The sequence below is a fragment of the Oncorhynchus masou genome, chromosome 14 (assembly GCF_036934945.1).
Source record: "Oncorhynchus masou masou isolate Uvic2021 chromosome 14, UVic_Omas_1.1, whole genome shotgun sequence".
Taxonomy (NCBI): Eukaryota; Metazoa; Chordata; class Actinopteri; order Salmoniformes; family Salmonidae; genus Oncorhynchus; species Oncorhynchus masou.
Window position 1 is genome coordinate 7383604 of NC_088225.1, and position 23941 is coordinate 7407544.

The window sequence follows — 23941 nt, forward strand, 5'->3', positions numbered from 1 at the left end:
GCGCGTGATGATGCTCATTACATGCTCCATTTTCAAGGCTTTACCGCACAACGCGTCCTGGTGTATGATACAATGATAAGCTGTCAGCTCACCTGTCGCGTTTTCCTCTTGCATCTTTTCCCGTATCTTCGCCACCAGTCCGCTCCTGTGTCCACACATCGCAGGTGCTCCGTCGGTTGTCAAACCCACGAGTTTTTCCCAAGGCAGCTCCATCTCATTTACACATCTTGACACCTCTTCATACAAATCATGCCCCGTAGTTGTGCCATGCATAGGACGTAAAGCCAAAAACTCCTCTGTCACGCTTAGGCTGGAGTCCACTCCGCGGATGAAAATTGACAACTGGGCAATGTCAGAAATGTCGGTGCTCTCATCCACAGCCAAGGAATATGCAATGAAATCTTTTCCCTTTTTCACAAGCTGCTCTTTTAGATTGATGGACAACTGGTCTACTCTCTCGGCAATGGTGTTTCTGCTCAGACTCACATTTAAAAAGAGTTGCCTTTTTTCTGGGCAAACTTCGTCACAAACTTTAATCATGCAGTTTTTGATGAAATCCCCTCCGTAAATGGCCGGGCTGATTTAGCGATCTCTTCTGCCAAAATAAAACTGGCCTTGACAGCAGCCTGGCCTTGTGATTTGGCTTTTTTGAACAGAGCCTGTCGAGATTTGAGGCCTCGTTTTAATTCCTCTGCCTTTTGTAGCCTTTGTTCCATGTCCATATTCTTGTTTTTGTCCGCGTGTTTCGTTTCATAATGTCGTCTCAGATTATACTCTTTCAGTACCGCCACACTTTCTCCACACAGAAGACACACAGGTTTTCCAGCTACCTCCGTGAACATATACTCCGACTCCCACCTTGTTTGAAACCCCGGTTCTCAGTGTCCACCTTCCGTTTTGCCATTTTTGATGGGTATCTGAAAGTTAATTTTACTGTGATGCTGACGACTGCTGTGCCAATAAATATTGAAATGAAGCAGCCTACTGCTCGGTGCGTCACCGTTGCATTGTGGGAAATGTAGTATTGGTGCGTGTAAAAGATCTGCGGGCTGCCGGCTTGCTGCGGTCTGCGGGCCGGTTCTAATAATAAATCAAGATCATCCCAGGGGCCGTAAAAAACCTTCTCGCGGGCCGGATGTGGCCCGCGGGCCTTGACTCTGACATATGTGGTCTATGGGATTAGGAGTGGCAGGACAGTTCTGTATAGCCCCACTGGGAGGGAGCACTCACAGCAACTGGCTGCGGGCTTAATCCACTTTCTCAACATATACTCAAAAGCTGGGAAGGCTGTCTTTACCATAATCCAGGTGTCACATATCTCTAGAAGTGAAGGCTCGCTTGAACTTCAGAGTGGCTATGACTTGTGAAGACAGTGTCCTTGAACAGACTATAGTGAAGATCCAGCCTCAGAGGAGTGCTGCAGGCTCTTCCCAGACCGATCCATCCATATACCATAGCCTCTTGAAGGGTCCATTGGGTAAGGTAATATATAAGGGACCTTCTACAGTGTCCCACAGCAGACAAAAACAGTTCCTGTGTCTTCAGCCAATAGCTTGATCTCAGCCATCCATCCCACATTGACTCGGAAAGGCTGTGCATGTAACTTATGATTATAGAATTATTTGATCTGAGTGCTGGGCAATTCATTCCTGTTGGCACAAGCTGTAATTGAATTATCCACCAACCGTCTTAAGAGAGTGACAATGATAATGTACTCAAACACTTTCCATGACATTGTCCTAATTGAATCAGTTGAATTATCTGAAAACATCCACTTATTTCATCAAAGACATGAAAGGCTGCCCTGCCCATTCCTCACTCATATACCATCGCTGCCCGAGGCCCAAAATACCTTCCTACAGTTAAAGAAACATACACGGAGTACACAAAACATGAGGAACATCTTCTCTTTCCATGACAGACTGACCAGGTGAATCCAGGTGAAAGCTACGATCCCTTACTAATGTCACTTGTTAAATCCACTTCAATCACTGTAGAGGAATGGGAGGATGTAATAAATGTATCACTCGTCACTTTAAACAATGCCACTTTATGTAATATTTACATACCCTACATTAATCATCTCATATGTATATACTGTACTCTATACCATCTACTGTATGTTGCCTATGCTGTTCAGCCATCGCTCATCCATATATTTATATGTACACATTCTTATTCCTTTCTTTACACCTGTGTGTATAAGGTAGTTGTGAAATTGTTAGGTTAGATTACTTGTTAGATATTACGGCACGGTGGGAACTAGAAGCACAAGCATTTCGCTACACTCACATTAACATCTGCTAACCATGTGTATGTGACCAATACAAGTCGATTTGATAGGTTAAAGAAGGATTGTGTCATTCAGAGGGGGAATGGGCAAGACGAAGGATTTAAGTGCCTTAGAACGGGGTATGGTCGTAGGTGCCAGGCGCATCAGTTTGTGTCAAGAACTGCAACGCTGCTGTGTTTTTACCACGCTCAACAGTTTCTCATGTGTATCATGAATGGTCCACCACCCCAAAGGACATCCAGCAAACTTGGCACAACTGTGGGAAGCATTGGAGTCAACATGGGCCAGCATCCACTTTGGAACGCTTGACACCTTGTAGAGTCCATTCACCGACAAAATTGAGGCTGTTCTGAGGGCAAAGGGGGAGGGGTACAACTCAAGGTGTTCCTAATGTCTGGTATACTCCGTGTACAAGGGAGCTCCACTGTGAGGCAGGAACACAAACTCCATTATACTTGGGGAACAAAGATCATCTCGTACTGTATGCCCTGGGGTCTATTACTCTTCCCACTCCAGTGATCTACAGTGACAACATTGGCACCTGCAGGGCTGTTGAGTGACACGTGGGCCCACACCCTCAGCGTTAACACCATAACAGTAGCACCAGAGGAGATCAGTATTTCAATATTGATGCTACTCTCAGATATGCAAATATCACCGTCAGCTCTTACACCCCAGGTTGTGTCGCGTAAGATATGCTGGATGTTGGAGAGATGAAGACCCATCATCTTTACCAGTTGGACACTAGGTTGACACGTCTAAAGTAATTTGACCCCTGTTGCAACACATTCTGAAATGTACACAAGGAAGAAGGCCTGTTCTTACAGTAGGACGCCAAAGAGATCTTCAGCAGAGATATGCAGGAAAGGTTCATTTGATAGTGGATACAACAAAATAGAACATTTCCTGAAAACGTTTATGGAAAAACAGTCCTAACTTAGGGACTCAAGCACATATTGAACTGAAGAAATCGTTTTTTCTTTTGTAAGTGTTTTAGAGGTGTGCGAGACACAAGCTTTTGCATGGAATGCAAATCAGGAGGCAAATTCATTCTCCGGACAGACAGGACCTTCTCCAGGCCTCTGCCCTGGCAGACACTCGAGAGATATGACTCCAAGCTACGAGGGTTGACTGAAGCTTGATTACTGCCATGTATGCCTCATAGCCACCTGTCCGGGGGATTGTCAGTTAAATACAGTATATTACAGCTATTGCATAATGCTGTTTATTCATAACCTACTGTATACCAAATCCCACTAATGCATCTGTGATCTAGGATTACGGTTAGGGGTGTGCCCACACTTCAAATGGGGCTCAGTTCAATCATTCCATTGCAGTATTTATGTATTAGGCCTAAGAGCCAACCAGCAACCAACCAGCAACCAACCAGCAACCAACCAGCAACCAGACAATCGTCATCACAGAGGAAGACCAGTTCTTTGTAGCGATATACAAGTCACCCTGCCTTCTAACACAATAGCTCGTTCTGTAAACGCCATTTCCAGCCATTGTTGCCTCTACAGGAGGAATGTGGCCACATTCACGGCAAGTGTGGCAAACTAATGTGAAAATGTACCTTGTTAAACCTGTTAAACAGGAGGTGGTGGAAAAACATGGGTTCAAGACAGTAGTTTTGCCCAGGAGGCAAGACTCTCCTCAAAGCCTAGGAATGAAGAGGGATACGGTTTAGATCAATGTAAAAAGTAGGACAGTGAGAGGGAGGAGGAGATTTGCTCGAGAAGATAACTACCCTGCACCAATACCAATGCTTGCTTTTCAAAATGACTGGCTTTGAGCACAGCCATGGAATAAAAGGTTAGGGAGGGGGCAACAGGGTAGCTCTAGCGATCCCTCATTCCCCCTCCTGGTGTGTGGGGGATGTGAGTAACACAGACACCCCCCCCCCCCCCCAGGATACAGCTGCCTCTCTCTTTTGAGTCCAGCCACAAAGGAGGGACAAGCAACACACCCTGTCTCCTTGACTCCCAGGCCCTCCCATGACTCCAACGACAATGTGCCTGGTAGGACGTCCCTCCAGTCAGATGCCTGGGACCTGCATTCACTGCTCTCTGCCTGGCTCAGTCCCACAGGACACTACTGTACATTGTGTTAAAAAAAGAGTGAATCAGAATACACCGAGACATCCTCTAGAATTAGACTTTTCTAATTCAAACTAAAATGGATTACTTTTTCGAGAGGCATCTACACTAACAGGCCTCTTCTGTCTGGTCTGTCATGCAGCTGCTCGGAGTCCTAGAGAGATAGCTGGGGTTAGAATCCTCAAGAGGAGAGATAGCTGGGGTTAGAATCCTCCAGAGGAGAGAGAGCTGTGCTAGTGTAGGAGCATCTGGCTGCGCGCCCAGGCCCGACTCAGGAAGTATCTGCTGGGGGTCAGAGGGCCCTGGCACCATCTCGCCCAGCTCCGCCATTCAGCCCTCCACCTCAATGCATTAGCAATGCATTCCTCCAATTCAACAATGGGGAGTAATTCAATTTCCTCAAGAGTAAGACTGTGTGAAATTTCATTAGCGCGCTTCTTCTCGCTGAATACATTTCCAGTGCATTTGCGAAAAACTTGGCTGCCTCTTCAGGAGAAACAAGACTATTTAAACACCGTTCTGCTTTGTTTCTTTACTTCTCAGTCAAACTGAAATGTTTGAAAAGCAGGGAAGGAAAGGGGGTAGATGTGATTGCTACATACTCAGACAAGAATTAGCAAAAGTAATAATTCTTTTTTTTTAGCGAATATAGTAAGCATCTGATATGAGCATCTAATCTGATATGCATGGTTGTCTCCATGCATATTTAACGTATACCCTAAAGAGTTACCAAAGTTCACATCTGGTGCGAGATACTAAATGGACCTTCCAAACTGATGACAGTGCAGTGAGTGGCCAGAAGGAATGGACAGCTGCTGAGTTCATCTACTTCTCCAGCTGTTCACTTATCATCATCCTACGATCCGGGAAGAAGTGTTGACCAGTTCTCTTTGTTCATACTATGTTGGAAGAACACGTGACAAAACCAATTTGATTTAAAAGGATTTGTTGGACATTTGTCATGTTTGTTAAATTCATGTATCGTAAAGCCTGAGTCCCTAACGTCACATTTGTAGTAAAATGGTATGAACAAAACACTAGGATTAAAGTACATTGGCTCATGATCATTCAGGATTGAGGGTCCATTCACGCATCCATCCCCGTTGCCACCCCCCCCCTTCGACTAGACAGGACGCCAGTCTTGGAGAGACAGCAGCTGCCTGACGTTCTGCCCTACAGGAAGGAGACAATGATCATTCAGGAGGGTCCATTCACTCATCCATCCCCGTTCCCATCCCCCCTTCGACTAGACAGGACGCCAGTCTTGGAGAGACAGCAGCTGCCTGACGTTCTGCCCTACAGGAAGGAGACAATGATCATTCAGGAGGGTCCATTCACGCATCCATCCCCGTTCCCATCCCCCCTTCGACTAGACAGGACGCCAGTCTTGGAGAGACAGCAGCTGCCTGACGTTCTGCCCTACAGGAAGGAGACAATGATCATTCAGGAGGGTCCATTCACGCATCCATCCCCGTTCCCATCCCCCCTTCGACTAGACAGGACGCCAGTCTTGGAGAGACAGCAGCTGCCTGACGTTCTGCCCTACAGGAAGGAGACAATGATCATTCAGGAGGGTCCATTCACTCATCCATCCCCCCTTCGACTAGACAGGACTCCAGTCTTGGAGAGACAGCAGCTGCCTGACGTTCTGCCCTACAGGAAGGAGACAATGATCATTCAGGAGGGTCCATTCACGCATCCATCCCCGTTCCCATCCCCCCTTCGACTAGACAGGACGCCAGTCTTGGAGAGACAGCAGCTGCCTGACGTTCTGCCCTACAGGAAGGAGACAATGATCATTCAGGAGGGTCCATTCACGCATCCATCCCCGTTCCCATCCCCCCTTCGACTAGACAGGACGCCAGTCTTGGAGAGACAGCAGCTGCCTGACGTTCTGCCCTACAGGAAGGAGACAATGATCATTCAGGAGGGTCCATTCACTCATCCATCCCCGTTCCCATCCCCCCTTCGACTAGACAGGACGCCAGTCTTGGAGAGACAGCAGCTGCCTGACGTTCTGCCCTACAGGAAGGAGACAATGCTGGACGTCTGTCCTGTTTGTGACACTGGCCTCTCGCCTGCCGTCGGCCCAGTGTGGTTACACAGACAACACAGCCTTTCTTCTCCAGTCAACAGGACATCCAGGCCTATAGCCTTTCAATCTGCACACTACAGAGAACAATAGCACAGCCCAGAAATACATTTGAGCTATATTACTGCCTGTAACAAAGCCTGCTGTGTTGAATATCAAAATACTTGTATCAACAAACAACCATCACCTCAGAGTACTATAGCGCAGATATATTTACTGAGACACTGCTACCTAGTCACAATGTAAGCCAAGTGGAGCAAGAAATCTTATCTTTGTTCACCATTGGTTGCTGCCCATAGGCTACATTATTTTACAGTGGAAGCCCGAGTTAAAATCAAACTCTCATATAAATCATGCATTTCTGTCCATTTAAACAGTTACGATCAACATGGTCTATTCTTCACTACATGTAAAGACAAGTCAGGGTTCAACAGTTAAGGTTGGTTTAATTTCAAAACACTGAGTTCAAGCTCAATAAAACCACAGGTTTAACATGTACAATATTTTAGTAATTGCTTTAAAATAATATGAAAACAAATGAGTAAATCAACAGTTATGTTATCAAAACAAAGCAATGAAAGACAAAAACTATATCGTATTCCCATAAAAGCAACAAAAATGTTCTGCTTACTACACATCGTAATATATGCAATGAACACTAAAAATGACCAATGGTAAATTACTTTTTTTTTTAATGAAGCAAAAAAGGTTTCATCACAATGACAAAGGAAATGTCAACTTCACCAGCTCATTTTGCAAACATGTTTTAAAGGGATACCACAGCATTTTTGCAATCAATCCCTTTATCTACTGCCCCATAGTCCGATGCACTGGTATATTCAATTATTTTTGTCTCTGCGTGCAGTTTGAAGGAAGTTTCTAACTAGCGTTAGTGCATTTGCTAGTAGATACCATACACTTCCACTCATTCAGCTATCGCTAGTTAGCATTGGCTCGCAGATCTACCCCTAACTCATACTGGATGCAGAGACGGTGGTCTATTAGTTCATCTGACTCTGGGGAAGTAGATAAAGGGCTTAATAGCCAAAATCCCGAAGTATCCCTTTAAAGGCTGTCTAGCATTACAATATTAACAAAGAGAATATGACTACTCTAAAAACAGTAAAAATGCATCGTTACTATAATAAATGCTCTTTCACACAGAGAATAAAAGAACAATTCATTTTCAGTTCAAAATGTAGGGCTCATTCTCTTCGTCTGGTTGCTCAGGCAACCGCAGTGCTGTGAACTGTACAAACAGGCCGACGTGAGACATTTAAAAAGATCCTAGTAAAGGTAAGGTGTTGTGTTTGGTTATTGGCACAGTCTGACGAAAGGACCACACCTCTCATATTGATTACAACGCAGAACGAAGGGGCGCCAAGAGAAGCGTCGGTAGCAAAAGCGTACAACAATATTTCACTCTACGTTTGAAGGGGCACCATGCTTTAAGAGTCCACAGGAAAGTAGGATGTTCTTGCTGAAAAGGTCAAATTCACCCATTGTGAAACAACTCCCGCAGTTGTATTTTTTCTCTCTCTCCAAAATCATTCTTTATGCTAAAACACATCTTTGTGACCATGCTGGTGCATTAGGACGTCCATCTTGCAGTTGTCTTGGCTGTTGTAACATGCATAACCGTATACTAGAATACAAGAATTCTACACCTCTTTAGAAGAAATACATACTAATACATTTACACAGTCTCCAGACATTGGATGTAACGTGATGTTACAGTCTGTGACTATATCCATAGGGTTCAGCAGAGGAGAACGTTGCGAGGCGGTCAGAGATCTGTTGGGAGGACAGGAGACTGGCAAGCAAACACACCGACCACTGTACGCAGACGAACACCAACACCAGCACAAGATACCTGGCTAACAGAAGAGCACTGCAAATTATCTTTTAAATGAGTCTTATAATGGTGGAGGAAAACTCCTATTTTGTTTGGTCTCTCAGCAACCTGGAACCAGTCCTCATATCTGTGTGTTGAACAAAAAAAAAAGCTTGTGCTTCTGTTAGTTTCAAAATGTTTCCTTTCCTCGTCTGAAGTCTCCCGGTTTGGGAACAAAACCTTACCATAGAAGTGTGAACCTTTTATTAAGCATATCCTCAATTGACCAAACTCTTGGATGTAATGAGAATTAGAGTTCTGATAACAGCGGTCTGTGGTATTGATGAGAGGACAGCGGGTCCCACCGTTCACAGCTCTTCTTCTTCAGTTAGCAGCGTCATACGTCTTCTCAGTTCACACCATCCAAGAGCAGACGCTGGAATGGAAAATAAACTCCTTTTCCACAGCAAAACTCTCCAGTTCAAAATACATGTAGCTTCAGTCATTTTACAGGAATAGTGGCATACTGTATCACTCCCCCTGGGGGAGGGGGGGACAACAGGAATAGTGGCATACTGTATTACTCCCCCTGGGGGAGGGGGGGGACAACAGCCACAAACATGCAGGTCGGGACTAATGTAAGAGTTAAGAGGTCCCAGTCTTTTCCAGTCATAGACCTACTACTACAAGACATTATGAAATGAGATAACTGGTCCCACTCACAGTCTGAGACAAATGCAATAACAAGCTGATGTCTACGTGGATAAGAAATCAGCAGTCTCAGCTGGTTAGACAGTAGTAATGATATACCAGTGTGATCTTGTCAGACACATGGATTGAGAGAATGGATAATACCACTGATGTTAATGCCCCTTCCTCGATCCGGCGTTCTACTGGTCGTGTTGCAAGTCCTCCAGATCACAGGATTACATGAGGAACTGAGATGTTTCACTGTTATGAAGAACACTCACACGGAATGCTTGAGAAACACTGGTCTTTGCCTTTCAGACAGATCATTGCCATAGTATTGTTGAGGTACATCCGGCCGTTGAGGAACCGTGCCTGGATCCAGACAGAGGCCTAGTTCTGTAAAAGGGTGTGAGAGAACAGTAGTTTCTAGGCCTTTCCACAGCTCTCTGTGTAAGGCATTGCTTAACATCTCCTACAGCAATGAGAGAGCGAGAGAGAGCGAGAGAGAGAGAGAGAACAGTACGTAGCAACATATTGAACAAAATCACTATCAATAGTAATCAGTGCTAGATATTCCCATAACTGTCTCAGTCCTCACCAAAGTAATGGCAGTTTAGGTTCATTATCTCGTCAGGTGTTCTCTCCTTCACAGCACCATAACCAGTGGTTTTTGCAGTGGTTAACATGGAGACCATTTGATGGTGGATGTCTCTTTCATACAATATCAAATACAGGAAGACCCCACAAGTGGCAGACAAATAAAACCAAAAGATGTTGTTTGAGCAACATATCCTCACATAAGACAATATCACTCCGTTCAAGATGATATTTGGTGGACTGAGCAGACAGAGGAGTGGAAAAGGAGCAGAGAAAAGGAGCAGAGATCGTTCACGAAGCCAGTTGCCTCAGTCTGTATTGTCTGGAAAACATTGTAATGACGACAGAACTATTTACACGATGCGTCTGCCTTGCGCGTTCCTTTCTCTGTTCTGCCATCAAGCACACTTCAAATGACATATTTGGCTCAGATGTTTGAAGTTGTTGCTGGGGGAGAGGGCTAGTAAGAGCGATGAGGAAAGGAGATGGGGACTGGAGCCTGGATGAGGATGGCGATGACGTCACAGAGATGTTGAGGGGCATTAGAGAAGAGTTTCCAGAGGCGAGGTGGTTCCACACTGGCGTGTCTGTTGGTGGGTCACGCCCCAGGTGTTGTCTAGAGCTGCGCCGCTGGGTGATGTGGTGGGCGGTGTGGAGTGTGCTGTCGTGAGTGGTGTGCCGATTCGTGTTCTTGGTGCTGTGGAGGTACGGGGGTGGAGGTACTGGGACCCGGTCCGCTGTTGGCCAGGTACTTGGCCCTCATGCTGGAGGTGTACTGTTGAGAGAAAGAGACATGTAGGCGTAACAAAACAGCATGGGATGACCCGTGTATTCACAGATAAAACATTTTCATCCAATAGAGAACTACACAAAAATGGAAGAGTCATGAAAGGGCCTCTGGAAAACATTGTAATGAAGACAGAAGTCTTTACATGTTGCCTCTGCCTCAGGGGTGTATATTTGATATGTTCTATGTTTGAAAGTGCAGGTCTTTTCCCTGACATCAAAAAAGCATGACTAATGTAACAAGCTGAGAACAACAGGTCACCTTAACAAATCAATAGAGAGTGTTTGGCTGTGAGGGCTGGAGAATGAACAAGCTCCACACATAACAGATGACAACACCAACAGAGAAAAAATTCAGTGTCCATTAATTCACTTTAAATTGAGTCACTGAGCAGAGTCCATTCCCGATACAGCACCGGGGCTTTGCATTGTGGGAATGTCACCCTGGGAGTCATTTGGACAGCCTATTGTGGGAATGTCACCCTGGGAGTCATTTGGACAGCCTATTGTGGGAATGTCACCCTGGGAGTCATTTGGACAGCCTATTGTGGGAATGTCACCCTGGGAGTCATTTGGACAGCCTATTGTGGGAATGTCACCCTGGGAGTCATTTGGACAGCCTATTGTGGAAACCTAGGATCAGCAATATGTTCAGAATATCGCAGATTCCCCTACCCTCAGATTTGGCTCTGAACAGTCTGTGAGAGATCAGAAATCTACCTACAGTATCTACCTATATACTATAGGTAGAAACTATAGGTAGATACTAGTGGTAGATACTAGTGGTAGATACTGTAGGTAGATACTAGTGGTAGATACTGTAGGTAGATACTAGTGGTAGATTCTAGAGGTAGATACTAGAAGTAGATATTGTATGTAGATACTGTATGTAGATACTAGTGGTAGATACTGTATGTAGATACTAGAGGTATATACTAGAGGTATATACTGTATGTAGATATTAGTGGTAGATACTGTATGTAGATACTAGTGGTAGATACTAGTGGTAGATACTAGAGGTAGATACTAGAGGTAGATACTAGAGGTAGATACTAGTGGTAGATACTAGTGGTAGATACTAGTGGTAGATACTAGTGGTAGATACTAGTGGTAGATACTAGTGGTAGATACCGTAGGGAGATACCGTAGGTAGGTACTGTAGGTAGGTACTAGTGGTAGATCCTGTAGGTAGATACTAGTGGTCGATACTAGTGGTCGATACTAGTGGTCGATACTAGTGGTCGATACTAGTGGTCGATACTAGTGGTCGATACTAGTGGTCGATACTGTAGGTAGATACTAGTGGTCGATACTGTAGGTAGATACTAGTGGTAGATACTGTAGGTAGATACTAGTGGTAGATACTGTAGGTAGATACATTTAAACTCAATTCCTGACATTTAATCCTGGTAAAAATTCCCTGTCTTAGGTCAGTTAGGATCACCACTTTATTTTAAGAATGTGAAATGTCAGAATAATAGTAGAGAGAATGATTGATTTCAGCATGTATTTCTTTCATCACATTCCCAGAGGGTCAGAAGTTTACATGCACTCAATTAGTATTTGGTAGCATTGCCTTTAAATTGTTCAACATGGGTCAAACGTTTCGGGTAGCCTTCCACAGGCTTCCCACAATAAGTTGGGTGAATTTTGGCCCATTCCTCCTGACAGAGTTGGTGTAACTGAGTCAGGTTTGTAGGCCTCCTTGCTCGCACATGCTTTTTCATTTCTGCCCACAAATCTTCTATAGGATTGAGGTCAGGGCTTTGTGATGGCCACTCCAATACCTTGACTTTGTTGTCCTAAAGGCATTATGCCACAAATTTGGAAGTATGCTTGTTGTCATTGTCTATTTGGAAGACCCATTTGCGACCAAGCTTTAACTTATTGATGGCTTGAGATGTTGCTTCAATATATCCACATAATTTTCTTTCCTCAATATGCCATATTTTTTGTGAAGTGTACCAGTCCCTCCTGTAGCAAAGCACCCCCCAAACATGCTGCCGACACCCCTGTGCTTCACGGTTGGGATGATGTTCTTTGGCTTGCAAGTCTCCCCCTTCTTCTTCCAAACATAACGATGGTCATTATGGCCAAACAGTTCTATTTTTGTTTCATCAGACCAGAAGACATTTCTCCAAAAAGTACAATCTTTGTCCCCATGTGCAGTTGCAAACCATAGTCTGGCTTTTTTATGGCTGTTTTGGAGCAGTGGCTTCTTCCTTGCTGAGTGGCCTTTCAGGTTATGTTGATATAGGACTAGTTTTTCTGTGGATATAGATACTTTTGTACGTGTTTCCTCCAGCATCTTCACAAGGTCATTTGCTGTTGTTCTGGGATTAATTTGCACTTTTCTCACCAAAGTACGTTCATCTCTAGGAGACAGAACGCATCTCCTTCCTGATATGAGGGCTGCGTGGTCCCATGGTGTTTATACCTGCATACTATTGTTTATACAGATGAACGTGTTACCTTCAGGTGTTTGGAAATTGCTCCCAATGATGAACCAGACTTGTGGAGGTCTACATTTTTTCCCCCTGAAGTCTTGGCTGATTTATTTGGATTTTCCCATGATGTCAAGGAAAGAGGCACTGAGTTTGAAGGTAGGCCTTGAAATTGACGTCAATTATCCAATCAGAAGCTTTAAAGCCATGGCATCATTTTCTGGAATTTACCAAGCTGTTTAAAGTCACAGTCAACTTAGTGTATGTGAACTTCTGACCCACTGGAATTGTGATACAGTGAATTATAAGTGATATAATCAGTCTGTAAACAATAGTTGGAAAAATGACTTGTGTCCTGCACAAAGTAGATGTCCTAACCAACTTGCCAAAACTATAGTTTGTTAACAAGAAATTTGTGGAGTGGTTGAAAAACGAGTTTGAATGATTCTAACCTAAGTGTATGTAAACTTCCAACTTCAACTGTACCCATCTACCGTATCTATCTATCTACCGTACCTACCTACCCACCTACCCATCCATCTATCCAGTGTATATATAGTATGTTTCTACATGGGAAAGTAAGGGCTTATCATACTGTACTTAGGGATAATAAACCAAACTGGAATTGGGTTGGGTTGTCACATCTGTGTACATTACAATGTATTTATTGCAAAGGAAGGAGCAGACACAAAACCAGGTGCACTTGCAGTACATATTCTGTGAAAGGATGTGACAGGTTTACAGAACATACAGGACTTATTCCACTTGCCTATAACTCCTATAGAATATACATGCCATTCAGCTTTTATCCAAAGCGACTTGCAGTCATGCGTGCACCTATGATCATCAGCGTTGCCAGCGCCATGCTCGGCCAACAGGATATAACCAGACGTTATATCCTGCACACGGTTGTACTGAAAAGTGGCCTTGCCAGATCATCATGACTTTCAGTGGGAGTCTCTTAGACTTCGAGGTAAAGTGAGGTGGAGATCATCCCACTCCACACTCAGTAGCCATTCTACCCTTTATAGTGTTCATCTATGAGCTCTGAAGGCCAGGAGAGAGACGGACACATAGGTGGAACAACCTGACAATAGCAGAAAGATGTTCTGGCTCACAGAAGAACTCAAGACTTCCAAAATGAACCAGTAAAAGTCCTGGACCAGGGGAATCTCCTGGCAACAAACTGGATAAAGTTGTTCTCTTCTATAGTAATTAACTCGTTCATTTTTCAAAACCGTCAATCACTAAAAAAGTCCACTCAGAGGTCATTCAGTGTCCACTCCTTACCAGACCCTCCCTGGTTCCGGTGGAAAGGGGAATGCAACAGTCTGAAGGGCTCGGCAGACCGCAACGCAATTACGTGAATGCCGTTTCCTGTCGGACGTTGGCTTAAATGTTCCTGAAAGAAAGGCCATGATGGGCCTGGAGGCAGGACAAGAACGTGACGTGTACCACCTAAAACAGCTGCAGTGCTGGGGGATAGGAAGGCATGCTGCCCAAGGCCACAGTCAGGGGACACGCGTTAGGTGAGGGGTCACACTAGCAAGACACAGGAGGGCAGTGGGGTGGCAGGTAACTCTGGATAGGGCGTGGGGGGTTGGGGTTGGGGTAAGTGAAGGGGGGTGGGTGGGTGGGGTGGGCATCGTCTGTACCTGTTAGCATAGTGGTGGTTACCAAAACGATCTCTCACTCGCCGAGGGCTTTAACTGCCAGCTGTTGCGGCTGTAACTGTCCAAGCCGGCAGTCAAATACAACTGTGTGGGTTTGCAGGAAAGAAAACAACAGCGACAAGACAGTATAGAGAAGATGCACAGCGCAGAGTCTAGGCCCAAGCAGACACACTGACACCAAGGAGGGGCTCAGCCTCCGGGATAAGAGGGCGACCGGCCAGGGAGGACCAGGGACCACTGACAGAGGGATTCAGGTTGACTTATAACACACAACCTGTGGAGACTGGTAGCTAGGATCGTCATGTTGACTCTGGCTCTTACTGTGAGCCAAACTTGAATATGTCAAAATAAGAGGCAAAAACAAAACGCCGACTACACCGAGACATCAGTTCCAAAACCAGGCCCCAGGCCCCCAAGATCTCGTCGAAAAGATCTTTCATTATCGTGTCCTACACAATGGCTGCCAAATGACCCAGTCAGTGGAGGTGTTCTGTCCATCAGTGTATAACGTAGACATTGGGACACTTACCGAGGGAGGAGGGGACTCTCTCTCTATCAGTGGGGTGTTCTCACACCGCGGGTTCTGGAAGGCATTGGCATTCTGGGTCCTGTGTAACAGAACAAACACACACTCCCAAAGGTTAAACACAGGCGGGGATGGGACTACAGCTGCAGGACCTGTGCGTACACGCGCACACACACACACACACACACAGAAACAGGTGCACAAACACATACATGACTTACTGACCCTCAAAACATACTTTCCATGCCACAGAAGCACATAACCACATATACAAATAGTTCATGATACCATTTAAACCCCTACAGGCACCACAGACACAGAACCCCACAGAACATCCATGGCTGTACTGTACTGTACAATCCACCAAAACCAGAGTACCACCAAATCCCCTCCCCCAGCCCCCATCCTAAATCCTAAGAGGTCCATTCATAAGGCTGTTGGGTTTCAAAGAACCACAGCTGGAGAGCAACAGCTGCATCACTCATGGCCGCCAGAATGTGACCCTCTACGGGGGAGCAGAGCACCGCTCCTCTCTTTCTCAGCAGTGCCCTAAACGTGGAGGCTGTGCTAGTACAGCCCTGGGTCACATGGTATCTCACATTCCTCAACCCTCACCACCACAGCCTGCTTTGAACCTTTCAACACTGAGAAAGTGGAGGGGAAGTGCACCCGCTGTTCCCCAGTGATTCTCTTTGAGACGAGTGTTCCACGGGACTGGTGTTACTGTACTCACATGTACTCTGTGACGGGGGCGTTGCTGACGGTGTGTGCTGCAGCAGGGATGCTGGTCTCGCTGCCGTAGCTGCTGCCACAGCTGTACAGGCTGGGCATGTGGACGCGGTACAGGTTGTCGTGGTTCTGCAGTCTGCCTCCGTGGGACACGGACTCGTCCTCGCTGTCCGCCTCGTTCCTATAGAGACACAGAGAAAGACACTGCTGAGTCACACATCCACCAGGACACATCCTACCAGGGTTGGCGTCAATTCCATTTCAATTCAGGAATAAAACAGAAATTCCAATCTGACTTCCACATTTTCTCATAGAAAATCATTGAGGAAAAGGCAACAGAAAACATGTCATACCCTAAGGATGCAGCACCCCCTGCTTGGACCAATTGAGATATTACATGTGACTAACACATTTCAGTTAATTACTATAGCTCACGCCTTGGACAAATCAGTGTCATTTTGTAAATGTCAGACCTCTATGGAAAGACGCATCATTCACCCAAATTGTCAAACTCGGGCTATTGTATGTGACGAACGTACAAACAGACAAGGACACATCCACAGTCCCATTCTCAATTTCATCGTGGGGGACAAAAATTGGAATGACAGTTTATTTCCAAATTTAAAATGGAATTGACTTACAACACTGCAGAGTGACAAACGGCCACAAGAGGGAGCCACTCTCCCACTGACGGGGAGAGCAGCAGCAGCACAAAAACAGGCACATTCACAGTCACGTTTTGCATTCATCCACGGCCACGTTTCCAGTCAATTTCTTCACTGCCCAAGGGGAGACGAAAGTGTGTTCTCTTTGAGAAAGGGAAATGAGCAAATCCCCACTGAGCATAAGGAATAAAACCACGTTCAACTAAGATAAACATGTATCCAGTTTCCACACAAATATTACATATTGATCTGCTACAATACGGATTTGGTTTACTTTGCCATTTCTGTTCAAACAGGAGCTGTGATCGTGACTAGCGCAAAAGGGCACCACTGAAAGCCCACATTGTCACATTTCCAATAAACAAAGACATTTCCCCCTGTAGCACAACGGTCAAGGTATGAAACATGGACCACAAAAGAAGACAAAAAAATAGCCCTTGTGGCGCTGCAGTGAATAGCGCTGATGATGATGATGACATGGTGGTGCTGGTCTCCCTCTAGTGTTCAACACACCACCCACAGCATTCTCCTCCACACAGCTAATTAATGACATCATCCCATTCAGGGCAGCACACATTCACCCATACAGAACATTACAAAGACAGAGTATGTAGTGGGGAGGGGGGGGGGGGGGGTATAACTCATTCCCAACATTACCGTGTTCATATATAAAACATACCGATGGAATGGCTTATGGCATTAAAAGCAGTAAAGCTTAATGTTGGGTTATTAAGAACTAGTTATTACTCAAACAACAATGTCATTTAGAAGATGCATTCCTATGCAAAACCCTTTGCTGTATAACAGGAACAGCGAGCTGAGATCAAACTGCAGCACATAACATATTCGCCAGTATCCGCAGAACTCTGCTAATTACATAGTGGAGTTAAACTGGAGGCGTGGCCTGGGACAGCTAACTCTCATCTCTCTTACAAGGCATTATGATTCATCCTGTCCATCTGCTGCTGATAGGGGCACCCAGCGGAGGGAAATCAGATGGATTTCATAAAGTACAACGTCAACCTACAAAATTACACCACTCCATGCAATGGTTGCAATAGATTTAGGCAAAGCTTTGTACGATTAGGGAGAGGGGGATAACAGGAAGTGATATTTTGGGGGAAGCAGCTGGGCCCTCCTGGCCAGGTCTGATGCTGCCAGTGTTCTACATACTAGCAACGGAAGACTTAAAGCAGCTAACACATTTAGTCAGGGGTTTAGAAACTCTTCAGGAAAAAAAACGATTAAATTCTATAATAGTATTGTCTCTGTCTGTCTACAGGCAAATCATTATCATTTGTCATTTCTGTGTAATGTAAAAATGGGACTCAAGAGGCTACAGTCTGTGGTTCAGGCAAAAGCTCTATTAACTAATGTATGAGTTCTATTGGAAGCAATTCTAAATGGTTTCTCAAACCCTGAAATACTTAAAACATAGTTTATTTTCTGAACCATTTTCCTCATAGACATGGAACACTAACATAGAAACAGAAACAGCATCGAGGTCCAATTGGACGGACTGTATGTGGTAATAGAGGATAGTGGTGTGTACGGGAGAAGGGTTCTGACCTCTTGTTGTTCCAGGTGTGAGGTAGGCTGCAGACGATGGAGCTGAACATGAGAGCCGTGACGAAGGAGAAGAGCACCAGGTAGATCAGGCCCTCCAGTCCATCATAACACAAGCCTGTTATAGCCTGGACATAGTCCTGGAACACAACACAGCAACACAGTTAATAACACAAGCCTGTTATAGCCTGGACATAGTCCTGGAACACAACACAAGCCTGTTATAGCCTGGACATAGTCCTGGAACACAACACAAGCCTGTTATAGCCTGGACATAGTCCTGGAACACAACACAAGCCTGTTATAGCCTGGACATAGTCCTGGAACACAACACAAGCCTGTTATAGCCTGGACATAGTCCTGGAACACAACACAAGCCTGTTATAGCCTGGACATAGTCCTGGAACACAACACAAGCCTGTTATAGCCTGGACATAGTCCTGGAACACAACACAGCAACACAGTTAATAACACAAGCCTGTTATAGCCTGGACATAGTCCTGGAACACAACACAGCAACACAGTTAATAACACAAGCCTGTTATAGCCTGGACATAGTCCTGGAACACAACACAAGCCTGTTATAGCCTGGACATAGTCCTGGAACACAACACAAGCCTGTTATAGCCTGGACATAGTCCTGGAACACAACACAAGCCTGTTATAGCCTGGACATAGTCCTGGAACACAGCAACAGACAAGTCATTTATAATGGTACCTGACATTATTTATGATCACAGTATGCACAGGGTGGTACAGTGCATCAGTCTCTTCAATTATGTGATGGTGCATGACGTTAGATCATTAGTGGATGTCATACAAACAGACATGTTGAAGTCGGAAGTTTACACCTTAATCAAATACATTTAAACTCAGTTTTTCACAATTCCTGACATTTAATCCTAGTAAATATTCCCTGTTTTAGGTCAGTTGGGATCACCACTTTATTTTAAGAATGTGAAATGTCAGAATAATAGTAGAGAGAATGATTTATTTGAGCTTGTATTTATTTCATCACATTCCCAGTGGGTCAGAAGTGTACATTTACATACCCTCAATTAGTATTTGGTAGCATTGCCTTTAAATTGTTTAACATGGGTCAAACATTTCAGGTAGCCTTCCACAAGCTTCCCACAATAAGTTGGATGAATTTTGGCCCATTCCTCCTGACAGAGCTGGTGTAACTGAGTCAGGTTTGTAGGCCTCCTTGCTCACACACGCTTTTTCAGTTCTGCCCACAAATTTTCGATAGGTGTGGGGTCAGGGCTTTGTGATGGCCACTCCAATACCTTGACTTTGTTGTCCTTAAGCCATTTTGACACAACTCTGGAAGTATGCTTGGGGTCATTGTCCATTTGGAAGACCCATTTGTGACCAAGCTTTAACTTCCTGATGTCTTGAGATGTTGCTTCAATATATCCACATTATTTTCCTTCCTCATGACGCCTTGTCAGGAAAAGTGAAAAAATGAGTTGAAATGTATTTGACTAGGGTGTATATAAACTTCAGACTTCAACTGTACGTACAGATCAATGAAAACATTCTTGGCAAATGCTTTCGCTCTCGTCCGTCTTGCGGGGGTCCAAGAATTTCACCTCTAGCGGCACAATACGAATGCTAATATATCCACATTATTTTCCTTCCTCATGACGCCTTGTCAGGAATTGAGAGTCAGAAAAAATGAGATGAAATGAGATGAAATGTATTTGAAATGCACACACACACACACACACACACACACACACACACACACACACACACACACACACACACACACACACACACACACACACACACACACACACACAGTAGGCCTGTATGACAGGACAGTGATGCAATTGTGCATGAGCAAATGTGAAGTTTTGCAGTGCCTGGATACAATACCACTAAAATGGTCACAGATCTGTCTGCACATAGTACACTCCCACTGTCTAGTAGGGCGTTACTTCGGTGCCAATACGATATGCATTGCGATTCTCACAATTCTATTATGTACTGCGGTTCGATACTGTGACTTTATTGCGAGTCGATCATTCAAAAATATTGCTGCTGCAGAGGGACAAGACAGAGCCATGAGAAAATGAATTGATCAAGTCACTTAAAAAAAGTTGAAAACAAAATGGGCTCTCTATTTAAAAAGAAGATGGAGAACAAGCTATACTGGAGTTTTGGTGCAGGTACAGCCAACTAGCGCAAAAATAATATTGCGATATTGTGAAAACTATGAGCTATACCTTCAAAACATAATAACCCGTTATGTAACTGCATGGAACTTTCCTCTCACCACTGCCGTCTGGTTGCCATGTCATATACATGTATCTATGACAACTAGTGCACAGGCGAGAGGTTCACATCACGTCATAGAAACACAACTAACCTACCAAACAGATGCTACATTTTGCCTGTCTGCTACACAGGGTTACTGTACACAGCGCCCTATCTGACACACATTCTGGGAGAGGGAGGTTAGACATGACTATTTAATGATACATCGCGTGGAGGAGTGAAAGCAGGCCAAGACGGTGCTGCTTCAGAGCCAAGCAAAGTACAGTCATTATCGAGAGGAAGTAGCGTGACAACATGCACAATACCCGGGAGTGCTATTCAACATGACCAAAGCAGAGTAAGTTGGGAATAATATTGTCCAGCTTTTAATGAAAACATTTCATGACGACCGCTTCTGCTTCCTACATTTGCACTGAGAGACGTCTCGGTTGTTCCCTCTAGGTACAGCATGTTTACATGTGATGTGAAGGCAGGCGTGTTACACCACCCTCCTGGGTCACGCTCAGCACAATGTTCAGAAAGAAATATACGATGCAGAACAAACATCCCTCTCTGTAGAAGAACAAGCCACGTCAGCTCCATTCACGTCATGACATTTCTATCTGCTACTGAAAGTGGCCCTGGTTTAGGCCGAATGTAAGCTCCTGGGCTACTGCTTGATTGGCTCAGGTTCTCCTGCCCTCCGCTGTGAGGGCTGTGAGTGGTGGGGATGAGAGTGGGAGTGACAGTAGGAACAGTGAGACCCAGGCAGGGCACCGGCCACATAGGGGTTAACAGGGGGGGGGACGTGAAGAGCTGTCAGGGAGGGCTGCTACTACAGATCAGAGAGATATGCAGCTCAGCCCAGGGCGGCGGATGCACTGCAGGCAGTGCACTGCAGGAGCAGGTCTGAATACAGGGTTGAACCAAGAGCAGTGGAGCAGAGTTGAGCTCAGCTGAGCGCAGGAGTGTGAACCTTGAACGTGGTCCTCTCCATCACACAGGCAGAGGGAAAGCCAACTGCGGGTCACACAACGACTCACTGGACCGTTTAGACACAGCTTGCAAACACATCTGCCAACATCATCGGACTGGACATGCACCGAATGGACCGCACATGCTAACAACCACATCCCAGAGAGGGATACGTACACATGTAGACCGTGACCACGCAACACAGAGACCATACAACATCCCCTGTGGAGTAAGGATGTTAGCCACGGTCCCGCTGGTGTCCCAGGCAGGAAGGCAGCTCACCATGTGCAGGCTTCGGCAGTCCACCAGGGCAGTGAGCTGATGCAGGCCGATCTCTGTGGTGTTCAGCACCCCCTGGATCTGTTCTAGATTCCCCTGCAAGACACACACAAGCACACAAACGCTTTAAAACAGGGCCAGGTCGACATTTAACACAGCAAATTAGGCCAGACCACTGTCTCAGTGAGCGTGTGTGCGAGTGTATGAGAGAGATACTGGCAGTACTTAATTTTGGTGTCCTACTTAAACTAGTGGGTGTGATGTTAACAAAAGTAGAGAGTCGGTGAAACTTTGAGGAAACTCCCAAACCAGAACAGAGTCAGCAACCCTGAAGCCTTGTGCAGACAGACTCCAGGTTGTTCCATTGAAATGAGGGTACTTCCTCCGAAACCTCAAACTCAGGCTATACCGCCGTCTGTCTGCACGAGGTGTAATAACAAACCACGTCCGGATTCTCCTATCGACTGTAACGGCCGGCAGAGAACAGCGTCTGTCCAGAGCTCGATTTTAAATGACGAAATGGGACACGAGGGCTGATGAGTGTTGATGGAGTTCTCCATCTCTGGTAGCCCAACAGTACATGAAATGTTCCCATGAACTCAGCATTTTCTCTCTTCACTCTGCCACGGAAGTTGGCCTGCCTGCCTCTCTCGATTTTCCAACACGTCCCAAATGTCAGGCCTCATTTGTTGCTCTGTGCACACAGCGGAAAGATCAGCGCTGGACAATACAACACAGGGCTGTACACAGAGGACGGCAGTGAAAGTAACATGAGCATAACGCAAAGGTGAAGTGCCAGCAGACCTTTTGTGGCCAGGTGCACTCGTCTCCTCCCTCTCTCTGCCTCTTGGTCCACTGGTTCCATTCAGTGGACTGTTCAACCCTTAGAACTGCTGCAATAGTACAGCCGGTGTATTCAGACCAGGGGGAAAAGCCTGGGTGTGTTTGTGTGGCGTGACTGAGCCAGCAGGTTATACAGTAGTATCAGTACTCTGGCAGGTGGCGTTCACAGCAGGAAGTAAAGTGACGGATGTCAGGACGCTCACCTTAGTTTGGGGGTACTCTCTGGTGGCCGAGCGGAGCAGCTCAGACACGTCGTCTTGCATCTCCACTAAGGCTTTGTGGCTCCCGGACAACTTCTACAACACAAGAGGGGAAACACGACCGCCTGTATCAGACATGGCGGCGAGTACTGCGCTACTTGTTCAATGTCTTTGGTAAGAAAAACTCCTGACCCAAACACAGAAAATGTAAAAAACAACCCTGCTAGCTCTAGTCCTTTCTGATAGTCAAATAAGTTCCCTTTACACTCAACCCAATGTCGGCACATTCACACCCTGGCACCCGTCAGATATATGACATTCATTACGTATCAACCCTTTTTCTTAACAGACGTGCCCGTGATAACTAGGCTGGGCTTGTGCTGCACTGAGAAGAGGAAAGAAATACTACAGTCCATTAAAAGCAGGTCACAGATAGGGTCTTATGGGCAGGCTCTTCAAATCACGTTAATATTTGACACTGGCAATGGCCTTAGTGGCCGTTTGGCAGATGTACATTTAAACCTCCAGGAAAAGCTGACATTTGGCCTAAAAGATGAAAGGCACAGGGAGTGTGTTCTCTCTCCCTCTCTCTCAGTAATACTGCTCCTCTCTAGTTGGACTGGTACAGTGAGTCATAATATGCTTTTTGTGACCAAAAACAGTCTTGCAGCCTTGACCAGTATTCTTGGACAAAAAAGCTTTTCTGGGAGATATGTTTATTCACTAAGATCTATGTTTTGCGACACTTTAATTAGCCAATAGAAAGCTACAAAGTCTTCCCTCTGAAGTAGCGGTTGTTGACTAGTCTTACTCCTCTTAAGACTGTATTTTCAGGCAGAACAGGTTGTATAAAGGCTGCGCATGATCACCGTCTTCCCTTCCTTTCGTCCAATGGGATCGCCTCATTTACACGCAGAGGTCATTTCGGAGGTCATAGATGAGAGAGAAGATATGTGCATACATTATACAAATGTACGTACGTGGGGAGACGCATCAGCTAGATGAGTCACCTCACGGTTCAGCCTCATTAGATTGGATAAATTATAACCTGCATCAAAGGTACAGGCTAGCCTGAATCACGCATATACTGTATACTGAAAAAGATATGAATACTAAACACGTTAGAAAACCAACACATCCCTGGTGTCTGTGAGGCCTATATCAAAGCGCTTCGCTAAAATATGATGGCCAGTAAAAAGTCTGTTTGAAGTAGCCTACCTGTTGGAATGGGTTGGTTTGGCCCACACTGCATGTCATGTAGTACTGCAAAATGTCTGTGGAAAAACACACACAACAGGCCTGGATCAGATGATGTACCGCAGACAACCTCAGTCTAGTTAGTTCTAGTAGTACGGTGACAGTCACTGCTTCAAGGTGAATTGCAT

General features: G+C 45.3%; 1 protein-coding gene across 1 annotated transcript in view; it reads right to left on the reverse strand.

Moving 5' to 3' along the window:
* Nucleotides 1-6910: 6910 nt before the first annotated feature.
* Nucleotides 6911-23941, reverse strand: part of ttyh3a (tweety family member 3a) — a 58605-nt gene continuing 41574 nt past the window's right edge. Inside the window, exons 8-14 of the mRNA XM_064986117.1 lie at nucleotides 23775-23830; nucleotides 22560-22652; nucleotides 21517-21609; nucleotides 17998-18134; nucleotides 15768-15944; nucleotides 15038-15116; nucleotides 6911-10380 (exon numbers count right to left, since the gene is read on the reverse strand). Of these exons, the coding sequence (XP_064842189.1) occupies nucleotides 10222-10380; nucleotides 15038-15116; nucleotides 15768-15944; nucleotides 17998-18134; nucleotides 21517-21609; nucleotides 22560-22652; nucleotides 23775-23830 (794 nt within the window). The 3' untranslated portion in view covers nucleotides 6911-10221. The remainder of the gene's footprint in view (nucleotides 10381-15037; nucleotides 15117-15767; nucleotides 15945-17997; nucleotides 18135-21516; nucleotides 21610-22559; nucleotides 22653-23774; nucleotides 23831-23941) is intronic.